Raw genomic sequence first — 20,616 nt, forward strand, 5'->3', positions numbered from 1 at the left:
ACGATCTCAGGGTCCTGGGATTGAGCCCCACATTGGGCTCTCTGCTCAGCAGGGAGCCTGCTTCCTCATCTCTCTCTGCCTAGCTCTCTGCCTACTTGCGATCTGTCAAATAAATAAAATCTTTTTAATTAATTAATTAAAATAGGCAAGGATTAAATGTCCTTATTTTGCCCTAATATTCTAGTTACAATTAATTCTATAAATACTTAGGAATTACTCCTCTCCTTCCTGTGAACTTTACGGCTTCATCCCACAAGACCAAAATCTCTTCCTGTGGGCCAGACTCTTTGCTAACACTTAACCCTTAACTCCAGAACCCAAAATGAGGGCATGAACATACAGAACCTGGGGCACCTGGGTGGCTTAGTCGGTTAAGCATCCAACACCCGATTTTGGCTCAGGTCATAATCTCAGGGTCATGGGATCAAGCCCCATATGGGGCTCCAGGTTCAGTGCGAGTCTGCTTGAGATTCTCTCTCCCTGTCCTCTCACACTTACTCACTCTCTCTCTCTCACACACACACACACACACTCCAATAAATAAAATCTTAAAAATAAAAAAAATAAAGAACCAGACATTTGATCCAATCTCCTTTGTTATATTCAGCAAAGACTTATTCTATCCTATTTGCATACACATGTGATTATACACAAAGATATATACATGATACAGAGATATCCTATACTGTCTTTTAAAATTGAGGCTAGGGGCACCTGGGTGGCTCAGTGGGTTAAAGCCTCTGCCTTCCACTCAGGTCAGGATCCCAGGGTCCTGGGATCAAGCCCCGAATCACGCTCTCTACCCAGCAAGGAGCCTGCTTCCCTTCTTCCCTCTCTGCCTGCCTCTCTGCCTACTTGTGATCTTGGTCTGTTAAATAAATAAATAAAATCTTTTAAAAAATAAAAATAAATAAAATTGAGGTTAAATAGTAAAAATCTCAAAGCAGATTTACCAAAGGAACAATACATTTTTCCCCACAGAAATTAATTATATGGCTGTATCTGTAGTTGAGGGAACAGAGTAAAATTATATATTAAATGTCCCCTATTAACTCTCCTATACAATCTCAACTGCCACTTAATTAGCAGACCTCCTATGTAAATTCATACTGGAAGACGTTAAGACCAGCAGTCTTAAAAAAAAATCCTTATTAATATCTTTCTACTCTGTGTACCTTCCTATAAGCATTTAAAACTCTTACTATATAAACAAACTTAACTGGCCATTCAGCTAAACTGCTATAATAAACTTAAATGACAAAAAGCCAACCAAGCACAAACTTAGGTTCATTCAAAATAATCTTATCCTAATGTACACTCAAACATCACAAGTTTATGATGCCTTTTTACTAAGATAATACTTAAAACCTACAGTAAGTCATTGGTACTTATTACAGCCATTTACCTGTGGCTTCACTAGCAAACACAGCAACTTCATCTGATTTAGCTTCCTACACTGCAGGAAAACATCTAAACTGTTAAGACAAAACACTGGTCATTCTTTTAATAATATCTGAAGATGGCAGATTTAAAAGCAATTCTTTTAAATTTCTTAGTGTTAATTACCCTAATAACTTCTTAAATTTTCTGTGGTTAATTACCTATACAGCTGAAGGGTTCTTTACAGCTAACCTAGTTATACCACTAGATTTAACTCCATTTCCTCTCTTTCAGTCCCTGAAAAAAGGGATAAAGGAAGGAAGAAGAAAGAAAAGGTCAGAAATATTTTCTCCTTTGTTCAAATGAAACCAGATTCACAATACCCACTTCCTTCCTTGACAACTGTATTCTTTTAAGATTTATTTACTTATTTATTCACAAAGCATGCACAAGAGAGTCCATGAGTGGGGGGTGGGACAGACTCCTCACTGAGCACAGAGGCCTTATGTGGAACCTTAGCGGCCAATATGCTAACCTTGAGATCATGACCTGAGTTGAAATCAAGAGTTGGTCACTTAACGACTGAGTCACCCACTGCCCCAGACAATTGTATTAATTTTTTTTTTTTAAGAATATTCATACAAGTTCTTGGGGCATCTGGGTGGCTCAATCAATTAAGCATCTGACTCTTGATTTGGATTCAGGTCATGATCTCAGTCAGGGTTGTGAGATGGAGCCCTGTGTCAGGCTTCTAGAGCCTGCTTAAGATTCTCTCTCTCTCTCCTCCTACTCCTGTACGCTGTCCTTAAAATTAAAAAAAAAAAAAAAAAAAAAAAAATGCTTATGCAAGTTCAACAGAAAGTGACTGGATCAATAAACAAAAATAGTATATACGGCCCTTCATGGTTTCACCTCATAATGGGACAGAAATGTAATTTATAATCCAGTCATTATCTACATGCCTATTATCATTCCACTGAATTCAATGGAAAAGTATGTAGTCCCAAACCGTAATTAAAAGCAGTTGAAAGAGGGGCGCCTGGGTGGCTCAGTGGGTTGAAGCCTCTGTCTTCGGCTCAGGTCATGATCTCAGGGTCCTGGGATCGAGTCCCGAATCCGGCTCTCTGCTCGGCAGGGAGCCTGCTTCCTCCTCTCTCTCTCTCTGCTTGCCTCTCTGCCTACTTGTGATCTCTGTCAAATAAATAAATAAAATCTTAAAAAAAAAAAAAGCAGTTGAGACTCTTATCTGCTTCATTTTTCTACTTGCTTCTCTAAAGGGAGGGGAGGTAGGAGGGCAGTTCCTACGAAAAAAGATTTGAGGAACAGCATTTATCTGTCCTGGATAAAATCAGTTTTGTAGCACAACGATCCTCCAAGACTAACTCAGAAGAGCATACACTATTTCTGGTACCACTCCTCTAATAAAACACAGCTTGAATGTAGTTCCCTTCTAAATGGGTCAGCCCACAGGAACACACTAGTGTTTAATTACGCTAAGTAAATAACAAGTAGAATCTACTGGATTCATGCAAATCCCCAATATGAAAAGTTGCATGTTCTATTAGTAAAAGCCCATTAAGAAAGCTTCTTTCGGGGCGCCTGGGTGGCTAGGTGGGTTAAAGCCTCTGCCTTCGGCTCAGGTCATGATCTCAGGGTCCTGGGATGGAGCCCCACATCGTGCTCTCTGCTCAGCGGGGAGCCTGCTTCCTCCTCTCTCTGCCTGCCTCTCTGCCTACTTGTGATCTCTCTCTGTCAAATAAATAAATAAAATCTTAAAAAAAAAAAAAAAAAGAACGCTTCCTTCATGAAGAGAAATAAAGATACTTCCAGTATCTTACATGGCTCATTGAGCACATTCGTTTACCTCTACTTCTCTGTGAAACACCTTCCACATAGACAGCAAAAGAGCAAAAATAGAATGGTACAAGTGAAGGTAGCAGACAAATACTGGCCACAAAATTTGGGAAGCTAACAAGGAAAGGCAGAAACAGTAACTAGCTTAGTAAATAAAGCCTAAGGGGGAAAAAACCAAGATGCAAACTGAATCAAACCCACAAAATTCCAGAAAGGCACAAAAGTGAAGATACTGGTAGATCTCTGAAAGTGGATGCATGGTACAACCAAAAACAAAAAGAATGAAAGGTCTTGAGTAAGTTCTTAAGTCAGACTCCTAGACCCACTTCTCTATCCTGCAGACAGGTTCTTTACATTATTCCCTATCAGTAGAAAAGTTAGAAGTTCACTTTAAATTGGATGAAACAGGAACTCTGCACTTACGAGATACCAAATGCAGCTGAAATGATATATTTAAAAGAATTAAGTGAAAATCTAAATACCATAGAAGTATAGGGTTTCCCTAATATAAATATATAAGGACAGCCTGCTTTACCTAGTAGGCTCCCTAAATGTTGACAGCCAAGCTTATATTCCCTAGTTAGGATCCTGAAGGACTCCTCTGGGAAAAATGATTAACTTTAAGAGGATGGGAGTGGGGAGGGACACATACAGACAGACAGTTGGGCAACAGGCACCTAATAAAATGGCTTGGTCCTTGACCAATCAATCTACTAAAGCCTGCTACTTCATAGCTACTCACATACAAATAGAACTTCCAGCCATTTTAGTGCCCAGAAGCCTCAAGAGTAGAAAAGGAGGTAATGTATATATTCAGGATCCCAAAATATTACTTGTCATGTATTCCCTTCTCAGGAAACTACTGGTGGATGAGCACTACCAAAATAGTAAGACCCCCCCCCAAAAAGGGGCAAACATGAGATCTGTAAGATCTAGGAAATAAGGAATCTAACAAAGAGAGGCAAAGGGAATTCCCAAGATCACTGCTATGAGACAAGCTTATATAAAACAACCAGTCCAAATTGGAACAGAAGAATGAAGGGCTCAAACAGAGATATTAATTAACAAGAGAGAAAAGAAAAAAGAAACCAACAGATTATACAAACTCCTTAAAGGTAGAAAGGCGAGATTTTCTTTCTGATAGATCCTCTAGAAAGGAATCACCAATAGGCACTTAGATCACAAATAGATACTTAGATCAGAGGTCAGCAAACTTCATCTGCAAAGAGCCAGAGAGTAATTATAGGCTAACGATTTTAGACTTTGTGGGTCCATCTGTCCTATCACGTCTATTCAACTCTGCTGTAGTATGAAAGCAAGCATAAAATAATCTATAAATGAATGAAAATGGCTCTGTTACAGTAAGATTTTATTTATAAAAACACATGGCAGGCTATATTTACCCTGTGGAGTCGTAGTTCACCAACATCTGAGATAGATAAGTGAAGAAAAAAAAAAAAAAAGATAATCGTAACACTGAAGAAAGCAAAAAGGCACAGAGGAAATGGAACATAAATCTAATACAATATATGGCTCTGCTACAAATAATATTTACATAATCATAGTATAAACAACAGGTATTGTTTTTACCAACTCTTATAGACTTATTGGCAAGATAAGAAACAAAGGAAGCAGAGTGTATACAAGTGGTTGGCCTGGAGGGGGAAGAATGTAAAATAGTTAAACCATCAAAGTCAATATATTTAGCAGCACCTTGGTAGCTCAGCTGGTTAAGTGTCTGATCCTTGATTTCAGCTCAAGTCATGATCTCAAGGTCATGGGATCGAACCCACGTTGGGCTCCACACTCAGCACAAAGTCTGCTTGAGATTCTCTCTCTCCCTATCCCTCTCCCGCTGCTTGCACTCTCTCTCTCTCTCTCTCTAATAAATAAAATCTTTAAAGATTTTATTTATTAGAGAGAGAGAGAGCATGAGGGGAAGAAGATCAGAGGGAGACATGGACTCCCCATGGAGCTGGGAGCTGGATGCAGGACTCGATCCTGGGACTCCAGGATCATGACCTGAGCTGAAGACAGTCGCTTAACCAGCTGAGCCACCCAGGAGCCCTACTTTTAAATTTTTAAATAGAATTAAAAGGGAATGCCTCTGAGGAGCACATCTAATATCTGGTGCTCAGATGGCAGCTTTTTATCATTTTATATCTGTTATCTGCTTGACTTCTTAAAACTGTATTAATGTATATGGTGAATACTGCTAATTACCAACCTGACATTTATTTCCTTCTTATTGCCTACTTAATGTCTCCTCTCCATTTCTTCTTACAAACCAGAAGCCTTATTTTGTTCAGAGAGGCAATGCTCCCTACCACATAAAAAAATATTTGTTTTTCTTGGTTGGTGTAGCCAAAGATAGGTCAGTTAAAGTCTCCAGGGAAGAACCTATTTTCTGATCCAAGGGTCACCCTTTCTTGCTTTCTCCCTTCCTCTTCCTATCTCATTTCACTGTGAGTGAAATCCAGAAAGGCAACACTCCTGGGGACCAAGTGGATGAAAGCTAAAGGCTAAAGACACATCACAGAAAACTCCAAGATACCAGTCCTTGATGACATTTATTGAATAGACCCACCAGTACTGGGTCTCCAGACTCCTTGCTACCAAGAAAAATCAATTCCTACATAAGCCAAGTAGTTAGGTGTTCTCTCCTTTGCAACTGAATTCATTCCTAACTTGTACAATATTTTTGTTGACAATAAAGATTTACGTTCATTTTCAAAAAGAAAGAAAATGAAAGAGCCTTGACTTGTCCAGGCTTATCTACTCATCCAATCTACTAAAACTAAAAAGAGGGGTGCCTGGGTGGATCAGTCGTAAAGCATCTGCCTTCAGCTCAGGTCATATCCCAGGGTCATCAAGCTTCCTGCTCAGTGGGAAGCCTGCTTCTCCCTCTCCCACTCCCCCTGCTTATGTTCCCTCTCTGTCTCTGTCACATAAATAAATAAAATCTGGAAAAAAAAAAAAAGTTTAAAACTAAAAAGAGAAGTTTGGAAAGACTCATACACACTGAAAACAGTGTGTACATAAGACATAAAACATGGGGACATCTGGGTGGCTCAGTAGGCTAAGCACCTGCCTTTAGCTCAGGTCACGATCCTAGGGTCCTGGAATTGAATCTAACACTGGGCTCCCTACTCAGACAGGAGTCTGGTTCTCCCTGTTCGTCTGCCTCTCCCTCCCCAGCCTCTACCCATCCCCCATGTGCTCCCTATCTCAAATAAAATCTTTTCAAAAAAATACTAAAAAAAGTTACATAAAAGATGGCATCTCAACAATGATACAACATAGGGATGCCTGGGTGGCTCAGAGGGTTAAGCCTCTGCTTTCAGCTCGGGTCATGATCCAGGGTCCTGGGATGAAGCCCCTTGTTGGGCACTCTGCTCGGCAGGGAGCCTGCTTCTCCCTCTCTCTCTGCCTGCCTCTCTACTTGTGATATCTCTGACAAAAAAATAAATAAAATCTTAAAAAAAAAAACAAAAACAAAAACAGTGATACAACAAAACCAAATATTTCCTTCACATCCTCACATTTTTCAGGGAAAACTAAAAAACTGCCTTATCTCTCACATCCCATCTTAAGGTTTCATCTTTCTTGAAGCCTCACTAATTTAACTAGTGCTTAAGACCAAATCTTCTAAGAGACTATATCTAGTATCATATTTAAATCAAAGAGAACTGGGGCGCCTGGGTGTCTCAGTCGGCTGAACATCCAACTCTTGATTTTGGCTTGGATCATGATCGCAGGGTTGTGGGACAGAGCCCTGAGTCAGGCTGTACTTTTGGTGGGGAGTCGGCCTGGGATTCTCTGTCTCCTTCTCCCTCTGCCCCCCACTTCTCACACATTCTCTCACCCACCCCAAATTAGTAAATAAATAAAACCTAAAATAAATAAATAAATAAAACAGAATGGTAGCAATCTAAAGCTTTTTTTTTTTTTTTTTTTAAAGATTTCATTTATTTATTTGTCAGAGAGAGAGCTAGAGGGCGAGGGCGTGCACACAAGCAGGCAGAGTGGCAGGCAGAGGCAGAGAGAGAAGCAGGCTCCCTGCCTAGCAAGGAGCCCGATGCGGAACTCGATCCCAGGACCCTGGGATCATGACCTGAGCCAAAGGCAGTGGCTTAACCGACTGAGCCACCCAGGCATTCCAACAATCTAAAACTTTTAACTACACAGGAAAAGAAATTATCTTAAAGTCTTCTGTATCTCTATCTGCAACTATTCTACAAATTAGTATCATAAATTTGCTTAATTCAAAGTTCAAGAAAATTATACTCTAAGAGTAAATATGTCTTATATAGAAAAACACAGATTTAAATTACTTTAATTAAAGCAAAATTAGAGATTTGGGAATGAGAGGGTTAACTCAATCCAAAACACAACTACAGATCACTATCTTTAATAAGTATTAATGTTACTTAATTTTAACAGTACTGTAAATATATTTGCAGTACTACTAAAAAAGTATACTTCATTGCTTAAGCCTCTGCTTTCATTCCACATTTTTTCTATAATCCCAAACCAAAATTTAGGTCATTAGACACATAGCCTATTCCCACTTCAAGAGAATTCTTAAAATGCATAAAAGAAAGGATAAGGTGGTCAAGGAAAATTGAATACTTACAGTACTCTGCTGAAGTTAACCTCCTGCATATATCTATAAAACTGCTTGTTTTAGTCTACATTTTCTGTAAAGCTATAAAAATTAACAAACCCAAAAAACGTTAAGAGTTTACATAAGATAGCTTACCTTTTATTTATAGGTTTTTCATCTTTTTCATAAGGCTTTACAAACCATTTGCCAATGCGTACAAAGTTCCGGTTCATTAAACACCGTTCCAACAGATTGTGAACTGCTTTAAACAGCAGAGTACGACATTCATAGGAAAGTCCATTCTCCCACACTCCATCTTCCTCTTCTATAAGAGAAATGAAAGAAACAAAAAGTAAAGTAGTAGCACTATATCTACTCAGAGCCAAGTAAAAAGTGTTATGGTTTAAATTCATAAACCCTACTACACCTACTACATAAAACCTACTAAACCTCAGAATACTGAGCTACCACCACTTCAATGTATCTCTAGACTTTTAAAATATCAGGTTTCAAAGTTACTCCATAAGGAGCAAAACACGTAAGTGTCATGTATCCCATTAAAGTACCTGAAAACTATTTTCCTACCACGTAAAAAAGTCAATGGTATACTGCAAACATACTGCTTTGGTTTCTCTATCAATGCAAAGCACATCTGTATTAAGCTGGGAAATACTAAATACTATACCTAAGATGCCAATTTCTAAGTTGGTTCACTTGATAGTTACTTTGTCCTAATTCCTCCAGTCATTCAGCCTGCCAAAAAAACCTAGCCAGTTAATAATTAACTCAAAACATTTTAGGTCCATTAGCATTCTAATCCATGACTCAACTATAAAAATAAGTGATGAATAAAAAGGAAGCCTGTGGCACAGAGCCCAACAAGGGATGCATTATTGGACACCTTAGGTCTCATTTCAACCAAATGAGTCCCATGATTATTATTCAATATAGGGTCCCCACTTGAAGAAATTTTAAAATATAAAGACTTACATTTTTTAAAGGATTTTATTTACTTATTTGGAGAGAGAGCACAAACGGGGGGTGCAGCAGAGGGAAAGGGAGAAACAGTCTCCCCATTGAACAGGGAGCCAGACCCAGGACTCCATCCCAGGACCCCAGGATCATGACCTGAGCCAAAGGCAGACACTTAACCAAATGAGTCACCCAGGTGCCCCAGACGTTGTATTTAAAATTTAAGTCTTGATGCACCTGGGTGGCTTAGTTGTTAAGCATCTGCCTTCAGTTCAGGTCATGATCCCAGGGTCCTGGGATGGAGTCCCACCCACATCAGGCTCCCTGCCCAGTGGAGAGTCTGCTTCTCCCTCTGCCCCTCCCCTGATCGTATTCTCTCTCAAATAAATAAAATCTTGAAAAATAATAATAATAATAACTTTCAATAGAAAGTTCTAACTACCCTACTAACTATACAGCCTCAATTTTGCCAGCCCATCTATTAACCACTTCAACTTAACAAGAAAAATGTTAACATACTTATTTCTCAATTAAGTCTAGATGTAGTTCAAAAAAATTTATTCTCTATCCATTTCATATCTTTAACAAACCATCCAATGAATCCTGCTACGAATGATATTTGAGCTTTTAACTTATTATTTCAAATATAATTTATATCATTCCCATACACCTTCATAAACATTTTATAAAATTTTTTTAAATTTTATAAATATAAATATAAAATTTATAAATACAGGTCATCTTTCAATATAAGTAAAAAATAAATGATAAAATCTTTCTTAATTCAACACTAAAAATGTCTCCACTATACCCAAAGAATAGTAATAAACTATGATGCTTCTGAATAAAGGCAAAAGCATGGATTAAGCGAGACACATGGTTTATATTCATAATCTACACAACAAATGGGTAGACTAACTAAAAAGCATAGTGATGGTGGACTTTTAACTGCACTAGAAATTTGTGCAACTACAAAGGTTAATGTTGATTTTATGTTGTTCTTTAAATTGTTTCCTAAATTAGGCAAGTCTTTCAAGTCAACTAATTGTTTTTCCAAAAAGGTAAGCTTTTAAAAAATGATGTAAACTTCAAAAAATGACAATACTTGAGGGCTGGAATAATTTAAAATCATTAATTAAAGAGAAAAAGGTTTTATATTCTATTATATTGTAGACAACCATATATATGTCCATATAAAGCCAAAACTTAACAAGTTTCACTTTATTAAAGAAAACAGTAGGCTAGAAGAAAAGGGACATGGCACTCAGGGTCAAGATCACAAGTATATGTGTGAGTTACTGAGAAAAAAAAATCTTAATCTGCTTTCAGCCTAATCAGATTCTGTCATTTCAAAATTAGTCACATTAAGAGTTTTACCTCAAATTGTGATTTAGGATCAAAAATACACATGCTTTTAATTTCCAGTTATGCTGGGAATATCTCCCAGTTCTTCACTTCTTTGTAATCTATTAAGTATACTGTGTTTTTACTGCTCTTTACCTCAAAACTCCTTACCTTCTGAGAAGCACAATGGTTATAACATTTATCCTACACAAAAAACCTTTGCCAAAATACTTTTAACTAGTTTTAAGTTTTAAAGCCACAAATATCCAAGACACAGAGTTGTTACCATTACATATCAAAGTTGTTCAGTTGCTACAAACTTCGAATATCAGAAAATTATTCATTCAAAACTTGAGAATGAATCTGTCTTCTTCCCACAAGGAGTAAATTAAAGTCTTTGGAATAATAAAAGTCTGTAATACAGTAACTTACATACATTTTTTACATAAAATTCTTAAGATTTTTATTTGAAAAGTCTATCTCAGCTAAACCTGAAGTTAAAAGTTTAAGAATACTAAATATAATTTAAAAATTCAGTCAGTACTAATATTCAAGCATTTCTCCTTCATTGCTCTAAAGTTTATCTAAGGAATCAGGTGAATTTAATGCTTTTATCTAGAGAAATTTAGGTTAACTTAATCCTCATTTTACATTATACCCTCAAACACCCACAATTTTCATTAACACTAAATGGGAGTTATGCATAAAATGAAGAAGGGACCACCTGTTAGGGTTTTCTAAGCCAACAAATATCTGTTATCTTCACCTATAGCAAGTAACTAAGCAACTATTACACTAAGCAACAATTTCATTTTTCACTGCTGAGGAAGTAAGTCCTAATAACATTCAACGAAAAGCCTGAAGATTTTTTTGTTTTGTTCTTGGTCGGGGGGGGGGGGGGGGGGGGGCTGGGGAGGTCGCCTAGAAATAAGAGCCTACCTCAGTAAGCTTCTAATATCCTGATGTTATAATAAGCATAGCAAAAGTACTTCTCTACATGTGTATTCAGATATGAAAAGTGAAATGGTACAATCAACACACCTAAAACAGTAATACGCACCTCTTACACTAATTAAAACCAGTCCCTAAATTTCAACACCAGTATTATAACAGAGAACAGAACAGACAAAACACATGGCAAATCTTTACCTAGCTCTTTTGAATTTAATCAACCATACCCTAATGCATTTAAATAAATGTTTTTCTCCTCTTGTCTCTGTATCCCCAAAGATAATAGATTCAATTTTGTTCATAGTACTTTTCCATTAGAACTCTTAGCATTAGAACTCTTCGTCATCACTACCTGAAAATTTTTTACAAAATATTTGAAGAAAACAATACAAAAGTTCAAATGCTAAATTTGATTACCGTAAAAATCTTCCTCAGGATACAGATTATAGTGATGACACAAACTATGTGATAGGTCAACAAAATAATTCTGAGTGGAAAAAAATGAAAAAACAAAAAAGCTGATACACCCAGTACTCGCATTCAACATTTTTCTCAGAACTGACATCTTTAAATATCTCCACAGTAATAAACCAGTAAAAAAGGTATCTTTTCCTAAATAACTCTGCCAAGCTTTTAAAACACAATATATATTAATGAATAATGAATGGGTCAAAAATTATAGAAAATACCATGAATTTCCTCAGAGAATAAAGAGTTTAAGTATCTAAATCAGTGTTTGTCTTAAATAAATAATTGCTCTTTCAAAGCCATTCATTCAACAAATATTACTCAGAGCGTTAAGCTGGCAGCACCACTGATCTATGGCAAAACCTGAAAACCTCTAGTTTAAAAATCCCCTGAATATATGTTGATAAAATAATTATCTCTGATTTGAAAACTTAAAAGATGTATTTTTTGCTCAAAATGGGCAGTACATAGAAGAAATATGGCAAGCAAAATTGTCCCTAGGAGACTAGATAATACAAAAAGTTGGGTCACAAGTAAACTGTGGAACAGAAGATAGAAATGAATTAACTCCTTTAGGCCAGCTGGGGCACATAACAGTTTTTTTTTAAATTTGGCTGACACTAGATTCCTATACTTGGCTGCTATTTATCTGTTTCTCAATCATCTTAAAGCTGCCACTTAAGGTTAAAATTCCACTATAATTAACATCCTTCAATAAAAGAATCTAAAATTAAATTCTAAGAGCAACCAATGGCCCATTTAGTTTAAAAATATTATGATGAAATTCTGGTATAATGAAAGTATTTGGACAAGTTACGCAAATCCCATATATACACCACAGGAGCCAGAAAAAATAACAAATATTTTTAGCCCTGCCTGAGTCTGTTTTTTTAGTTCTCAAGGTATCAGTTTTCTCAAAGAGTCTCATCACAGTCTAGCTTGCTATATTTTTTTTTTTTTTTTAAGATGCAACCTCATGAGAGGGAGTAGTTTTTATTTTTATTTTTGTTTTAAGTGGAGGACTAAAAGCCAATAGTGACAGCAATAAAATTCCAAAAAGGTTAAGGCACAAAAGAAAAATACCCAGAAAACTCTTCTCCTTCAAGGACATATTAATGGTAATAAAACAATCTTGCTTTGATGAAAACTAATAGTACACTTTAGAACCAATCAGTCCTATCTATTATACAGAGACCTATGACCAGAGGAATTAAGTTAAAATTTTCCCAGCACTGATTTTATACCTCTATCATACAACCACTAAATGAGGTCTGCTACAAATTTTAAATTTAAAAATATGCATAAATAAATAAAATTTTAAAAGCTATAATCGGAGAGTTTTGTTCCCTAGTCCTTCTTCTATAAAACATAATGATATTGATTCAACTAACCATTCTCTTAGAGGAAGCAAAGCAAAAATTAAAAAAAAAAAAAATGAGTTTTTGGCTTTGGGATTCAAGGGATATTCTGAACAAATCTCTCCCTAGAATGTTATAGCTAAGCTATTACTAGTTAACAAAACTTCTAACCCAAAAATCGTGAGGTCTTTGCAAATTACTAAACAGTACTGACTACTACTGCTACAAAACAAGTTACAGGGAATTTAAAGTATGTATCAAATTAGATTTGGTTTGCTGTTAACAGATTTTCACCAATTAGCAATAAGGTTAAGTTTACATTGTTTCTATACCTCATCTACACTTGAAATGAAAATGACCAAAACACATGCCACATGATATTCAGACAGGCAAAATTTAAAATGCACTACAGAACCTGTTTAGGCTCTTCAAAACTATCAAGGATCATCAAAACAAGGCAAGTGTGAGAAAATATCACAATCTGGAATAGCCTAAAGAGACACCACAACTAAATGTAGTATGCTGGATGAGAACATAGGATAGAAAAAGAACTCTGGGTAAAAATAAAGGAAATCCAAATAAAGTACAGGCTTTAGTTAATAACAGCATATCGATGTTGGTTCATTAGTTGTGCAAAATGTATACAATATATGGTAGTAACAATAAAAGAAGCTGGGTGAGGGTTATACAGGAACTCACTATACTATCTTCACAAATTCTGTATAAATCTAAAACTATTTTAAAATTAAAAGCTTATTTTTTAAAATACACTATAGGGGACATGAAAGAAAAAAGGGGCTGAGCAAAAACAATTCCATACTTTTATTACTGGATATTTCAGTTAATAAGAAAAACAGAATTCTAATCTTTGCAAAATAGAATGCCTTCCCTCTTTCCCTTATCAAGAAAGGAAATAACACCATAATCACAAACATTTCAGTAACAAGATGTGGTAGGTGCTGAACCAAACAGAAGGGCACTGCCTATGCCTGCAAAAAGCAAGCTCAAACTAAATTAACCAGCTTTTTAGTTACCACCTGGGTCCTTCCGGTTCCCCTTTCCTCAGTGCTACACCTCCACTTGGAACTCAGGATTGCCTCCTGCAGCTGATGCCACCCCTACTGTCCAGCTGCTCTCTTCTCAGGGGAGCTTAAAAGAAGGGAATAGAGTGCCACAGATGGGAAGAAATGAAAAAGGGGTTAGCTAGAGAGACAGAGGCAGACTAATTATCCCAAAAGCGAGGCAGACGGTATCCCTGGAGCAAAGAAAAGGGCGAGACAAATATACTCCATTTGAAAAGACCTTATTATTCTTTAAAATAGGTCTGATATAAGTAACAACATTCTAAAGTAAATGACAAGTTAGGGAGGAAAAAAGCTAAAACATTACATAAATACTACTGACTATACAAATTGCTTAAAACAGTACAGAACAGGCTTTGGAATGTTAATTACGATTATATATACTACTCCTAATATATTTTGTTTTGCTATTTCAATTCTTTCACTCTGATAAGTTTTTTAAAGTTAATTATCATTCAATGGCATTCAGCAAAATCTAACAATTAAAACCTAATCTTCCAAAATTATATTCATTCATTCACATTCAAGATCAATATTCTAAACTACAAGTATTACCATTTTTTTTAATTATGCAAAAAAAGCAAAGTTAAACCACAGAAGCAATTTTTTAAACTGTAGCCCAGTTTTAGGAGAAAACATATTTAATTCATAATTTAGGGGGGGAACCCACATAGTGTTTTAATATATAATAAGACAGCTCACATTTAATTTTAATAGGCTTTGAAAAGAACAGTCCTACTACAGTAAAACTAAATACTACACATCTGTTAAAATTATCTTTGATTCTACAAAATGTATTACATGAAATCTAGGGGGGAAATGGTCTGTTCAAATGCTCTGCCAACTTTATCAATATTGAACTCCCCAAGTCAGCATTACAGTTCATATAGTATATAGTTTATCAACTAGTTTAAATAGCGCATAGCTTATCAATAACATTAAAACAGTCTCCAAACATTCTCGTTAAGGTCTTTATGACCACTTAAAATAAAGAATAAAATAATTCCACAATACCAAAGTCAATGGAAGGAAAAAGGAAGCCTGCAAGCTTAATTTCATATCCTGACACGTGTGTGTATGTGTGTGTGCATACACATATATTTTTATACATACACATACATATGTGAAGACATCATTGTACATATTTAGAACTACACTGCATACTCAGACCATATTCAGAAAGGACTAATATCTCCAGCAGAGATCTTCTTAGGAAAGCCAGAAAAGCTAGAAAGCATTTATCACAAAAGAATTATAATCACTCTCAAAAATAAAGATTAGCACCAAAGGCTTTGTTCACTAGAAGGTAAAAGGAACTATCAAAACAAATGTAACATGTACATTTCTACAGAAACATTAGTGTTCTTAATGTCTTAAGATAGTCACGGGGACTAAGTCAAATGGACAATAACAGAAACTTCAGAGTACTCAATTTCAAATAAGAATGCTTTTTTTTAGTTATCTAAAAATCCAAAATTTACCTGTCAAGCAAGAATCCTTACCAAACATCTTGCTGAAGTCCATGGTACCTTGCAGCAAATAACTAATCATTTACATTCCTATCCTGAGATTCAGTTAACATTGACTCTTAAGAGTCTAAAGCAAGCACAAGCTTCACTGACTACATGAAGAGATATCTCTTTATAAAGTAGTATTTGGTCCTAAGTAGTCTTACTGATAGGTTCATAATAAAATTATTTCTGTGTAACTTTACAGAGTATGATTCCATGTCCTATAAAACAAGTTGGCACTAGTCTCATTTTAGTGAGTCTTTGAAGGAACAATATCTAACAGAATCACTCTCAAAAAATAACAAAATTAACATATGCTTTCATGTTAATACAACCACAATTAACAACAAAATATATAACTTGAAAAAACACATGAGAAAGTTACAACGTTTCTAGATACTCCTACAACTGTCTGCATATTCATACAGGGGAGAGCAGTGGCAGAATGGACTCAAATGGTGAATAACAGGTGCCTGCAAATGACTTTGTTAGGAACTTTATGCTCCCCCATTCCATTTTTCTTAGATAACATGCCTTCCCTGCCTGCAAGAAATTCACAAGGAAGCTGGATGGCGAAAGAACAATTATTCAAGGCTAACCCCTGCCATAAAATGGATAAATTTGCATAAAACAACCACAGTGAAATGTAACAGTAAGCTAAATTTTTATCTGGCTTGACACCTAACAGTGTTTCACAGAAAAAAAAAAAAAAAAAAACACACCATAATTTGTAATATAAATGATGTTTAGGAAAAGTATATAATGTTGCTATATATCATTAGTTAGAAATGATAAGTTGTGGGACGCCTGGGTGACTCAGTCCATTAAGCTTCTGCCTGCCTTCAGCTCAGGTCATGATCCCAATGTCTTGGGATCAGGTTCTGCATTGGGCTCTTTGCTTGGCAGGGAACCTGCTTCTCCCCCAGCCTGCTGCTCCCCCTACTTGTACTCTCGCTGTCAAATAAATAAATAAAATCTTAAAAAAAAAAAAAGAAAAGAAATGGTAAACTGCTTTCACCTGACAAGTCATGGTGAATAAGGTCAGCAAAATTGGGGTCTTCACCCCACCAAAATATCCACAATTCTCTTCTTCCAGGTCTTTGATCTCGCCGCCAAACACCAAGTACATCTGCCTTAAGGCAGCGACTAAAACTGCTCAAAATGGGGTCTTCCTCTGTCACCGGAAACAGAATAGGGGCAGAAGTTGGGCCTTGCCATACATATCTTTTCCATTTAATTCCCGTCAAGTCAGCCTAAAGAAAAGAAAGCAGGATTATTACCGCATATTCATTCAAAGTCAATAGTACTTTCTCTTAAAGCTCCTCATTTCATTGAGACGTAACAATTTTTCAATATATACTTAAGATGTTAAAGCAGTTGACAAAAAAATGATACTTTGATCATTCAACAGTCAAAATATTAACACTGTCATGTCACTGAATAGCAATAAATGTGTCCCAAAGAAAAATAAAATAAAATAAATAAATAAAAGAAACTTTAACAATGTTAAGTATAAACATGTACTTTAATACAGCACACTTAGTAAACATTTCCTCTAAGTTCTGTTCCAACTGGTCATGTTCATTCCCTGGTGTCAAACGTGTAACAGAAAATTAATTTTTAAAGACTCATCATTTCGGGGCACCTGGGTGGCTCACTGGGTTAAGCCTCTGCCTTCGGCTAAGGTCATGATCTCAGAGTCCTGGAGCTAGGGTCATGATCTCAGGGTCCTGGGATGGAGCCCCACATAGGGCTCTCTGCTCGGCAGGGAGCCTGCTTTCCCCTCTCTCTCTGTGCCTGCCTCTCTGCCTACTTGTGAGCTGTCAAATAAATAAAATCTTAAAAAAAAAAAAAAGACTCATCATTTCATGTGTATAGAAGTGATGGCTCTAATGAAAAGAAATGTGAACTATAACTGAAAAAATTGTTAGTTCTTCACATATCCCTTTTAGGAAAAGTGAAATAGATGCTCACAAAGAACTGTCAGATTTGTACTAATCTACTTTCAAAGAACTTGATCTTAAAAGTACCAAAAATAGAGTCAAAGAAGACAAATGTAAAACCTGCCGTTATGTTTTACTGCATCCGAAGAGATGCTGATTAAGGCACACTATACAAAAAAACATTTTATAAGAGATGGCATTAAAAAATCCCAATTTGGCATGGTCAAAAAAATTCAAGGAAGAAATTCAATAATTCTTTAACTTAGAGGTGCAAAGCATAAGGTGCCAAAAATGAAACTGCTGATACATGACTGGCAGTTTACACTTGCCAACTAGTTGTGCTCCGCCCACTCAGTTCACTTACCTATCACATACTCTCTTAGTATTTCTCCTAGCACACAAAAAATGAAAAAAGAAAGTCACTGAAACTTTAAATCATGAACGGAGCTAAGCTACTGTCCAACAGAGGACTAAATATTTGCAACAGTTGGTAGTTTTCAAAGTCTTAACTGTGGCTGTTCCCATAACTGGGCCAACCTATACAATTGTCATTCCTGCATCCAGCTTCCCTAGAGTTTTCAATAAAACGAGGAGCAGCCTGCTCAAAGCACTCGAAAAATGCAAGCAAAACAAATACGAAAAAGTAATGATAATAATAATAAAAATTAGTGCAAAACCACAGAACCTCCATTAGCCCGCTTCACTCACACAAACATAATTTTCTAATAAAAAGCAAGATGGCTAGAAATTGTCAAAATGGCAAACTGTCCTCAAAGTTTAAAGAGAAAACATATGAAATGGTATCTACTGATTTTCACAGAGAGATCTTAACTCATCTAAGGGAGAAACTAATCTTCCGTTAGTTCGACTCATCAGAAAATGTAAATCGAAGAGATTTTTAGTACATAAGTTCCGGTGTCCTGTTTGTTGGGGGAAACCACATTACCAGAGTGAGGCATAAAGGCACTGGAGAATGGGCAATAATGGAAAGTGTTAAGAAGGGATACATGGTCAGTAAGGAGAAAAGCAATAGTTAAGCAAGAAACAGAGGAAAATGTGACTGTCCTGCCAGATAGGAGCACAAGTTGAAGACAAGACTACGGTGAGGAAGAGTCGGAAACAAGAAAAAAAAAAGCCTGCACTCCTTAACCAGATCCTAGGATGGTGGGTGAACGAACGTGTTTCACCGGGTTGGTGCGGAGCTCGGCCGCCGCGCCGGCTCCGGCTGGGCCTAGCCTAGGGACTCGGGCATCTGGATCAGACCCGGACCCCCTCCCCCACGGCCCAAGGGCGCACCTCGAGGCCCCCTCCCCCACCGCCCCGCTCGCCGCGGCCCCCGCCCGCGGCCCAGGCACTCACCAGGCAGAAGAGGTTACAGTGACAATCTTCCAGGCTGGCCCCGTTCGGCACGAAGGAGGAACTCATCGTCCCTCACAGCAGCCGCCGCCGGCGCCACAACCCACCATCCGCCATTACCGCCGCCTCCGACCAGAGAGAGAAACACAGACACCGGGGAGGGCGGGGGGGTGGTGGTTGGGGGAGCAGTGGAAGAGGAGGCCGCCGGGCCGCCCGCCCTCCCCACCCACCCCCCCGCCGCCGCGAGCAACCCCCGCCGCCCGGCCGGCACCTAGCCGCCCGGGGCCCAGGGCCGGCGGGAGGGCCGCGCCGCGCTTGCCCCGCGGGCCGGACTGCGGCCGCCGCGGAGCCCGCGGACGCTCGTCCCTCTCTGGGCGACGGAGGAGATATGTGCCCTTTCCACAAGAAAAAATAATAAATTACACAATAAATAATTAAAATCGAGTCCGAGAGGGCAGAGCCCAAGCCCTGGAGGGTTCTCCCGGGCGAGAAAGCGCCCGCAGAGGGGCAGGAAGGGCAAGAACCAGGAGAGAAGCCCAGGCCCCCGGCCCGGCAGCGGCGATGTCCTTAAGCCCAGAATCTCCTCAGTGGCGGAGGTGGTGGCGGCGTCTGCGGGCTCAGACCATTCTCTGGCTATGTCTTCGTGTCGTCCCTGGGCCAAGCTGGCCTAATGTCTGCTCTACTACGGCCTCACCGCCCGGACGCCGTAGTCTCCCCCATTTTGTGGGCCCAGCGGGCGGTGTTTTTCCCCCTTTAATCCGAATTCACGGGTTTTCCCTTCGCTTTAATGGCGGCCACAGGGACCAGCTCGCCCTCTCTGCTCGCCCATTGGCCGCCTTGAGGTCACGTGGGCCCGGGCTCCGTGGGGAGGAGGAGAGAGAGGGGAGTGAGAGAGGGCCGGGAAGCTTTCGGCGGAGGCGGTGAGCCCTGAGGACCGGACAGCCAGCTGGCTGCTACAAAGATAGCGCCATCTGCTGGGTGCCCCAGCCAGTGTAAGATGACCCCGTCCCAGGCCCGTTTTCCTTGCCGGGGAATTTACAGTGCAAGAGAGTTCACATCAGAAATCGGAGTACTACGTGGAAATCAGTTTGATTTCGTCGGAAGAGAAAGTGTTGCAAAAATTCCCAGGCATTTTCACTCGCAAACCCCTGAGCTTGGGAGTCAGACGATCTGAGACAGAATTTGAACACTTAAAAGTTGTGAGATTAAGAAAGAAATGTATGAGAAACAATATAGCCTTATGGTTACAAGCCTAGGAGTTAGAGCCACACTTGCCCGGGTTCAAACCCTGAGTGTGTCAGTTCTGTGTCTCAGTTTCCTAATTTGTAAAATGGAGAAAACATACCCCCATCTCATAGAAGTGTTGTGATAACTGAGTTAATACAAATAAAGCACGTAGCCCAGTGCCTGGCACAAATACGCATTGCTAAGAGTTACCTATCATTGTTGTCTTCGTTACCTCATAAGATAATTGTGAAGAATTGAACCAGTGTATGTAAAGTGCCACTAGTGTAATCTCCCTGAGAATCAGAACCTTGTTTGGCTTACAGCTCTATCTCTAGTGCTTAAAAAAAGGTTACTAGCACACAGTAGGTGTTTGGTATTTGTAAACTTGCAAATGAATGAATGATAAGAAGTGGGAACCAAATGTTACTTCCCTTTCCTATAAAACACTAGATTACACTTGAGTATATGAGTTCAAACATTTTCCTTGAGAGTTTTGGAGAGGAGAGAGAGACTGCAGGAAAGGAAGGAGGTAAGGAAGAAAGGAGAGAGGTAAAAGTAAAGGTG

General features: G+C 38.3%; 1 protein-coding gene across 3 annotated transcripts in view; it reads right to left on the reverse strand.

Moving 5' to 3' along the window:
• MED13 (mediator complex subunit 13) overlaps window positions 1–19,096 on the reverse strand; it is a 104,440-nt gene extending 85,344 nt beyond the window's left edge. Inside the window, exons 1-3 of one of the 3 annotated variants that reach the window (XM_045986033.1) lie at window positions 18,829–19,094; window positions 16,545–16,779; window positions 7,997–8,165 (exon numbers count right to left, since the gene is read on the reverse strand). In XM_045986033.1, the coding sequence (XP_045841989.1) occupies window positions 7,997–8,165; window positions 16,545–16,779; window positions 18,829–18,894 (470 nt within the window). In that variant the 5' untranslated portion in view covers window positions 18,895–19,094. Of the gene's footprint in view, window positions 1–7,996; window positions 8,166–16,544; window positions 16,780–18,828 lie in introns of all 3 variants that reach the window. The other 2 variants (XM_045986032.1, XM_045986034.1) reach the window with 2 other exon arrangements.
• Between the last annotated feature and the right edge of the window lie 1,520 nt (window positions 19,097–20,616).

This window comes from Meles meles, chromosome 18 (genome assembly GCF_922984935.1).
Source record: "Meles meles chromosome 18, mMelMel3.1 paternal haplotype, whole genome shotgun sequence".
Classification (NCBI taxonomy): Eukaryota; Metazoa; Chordata; class Mammalia; order Carnivora; family Mustelidae; genus Meles; species Meles meles.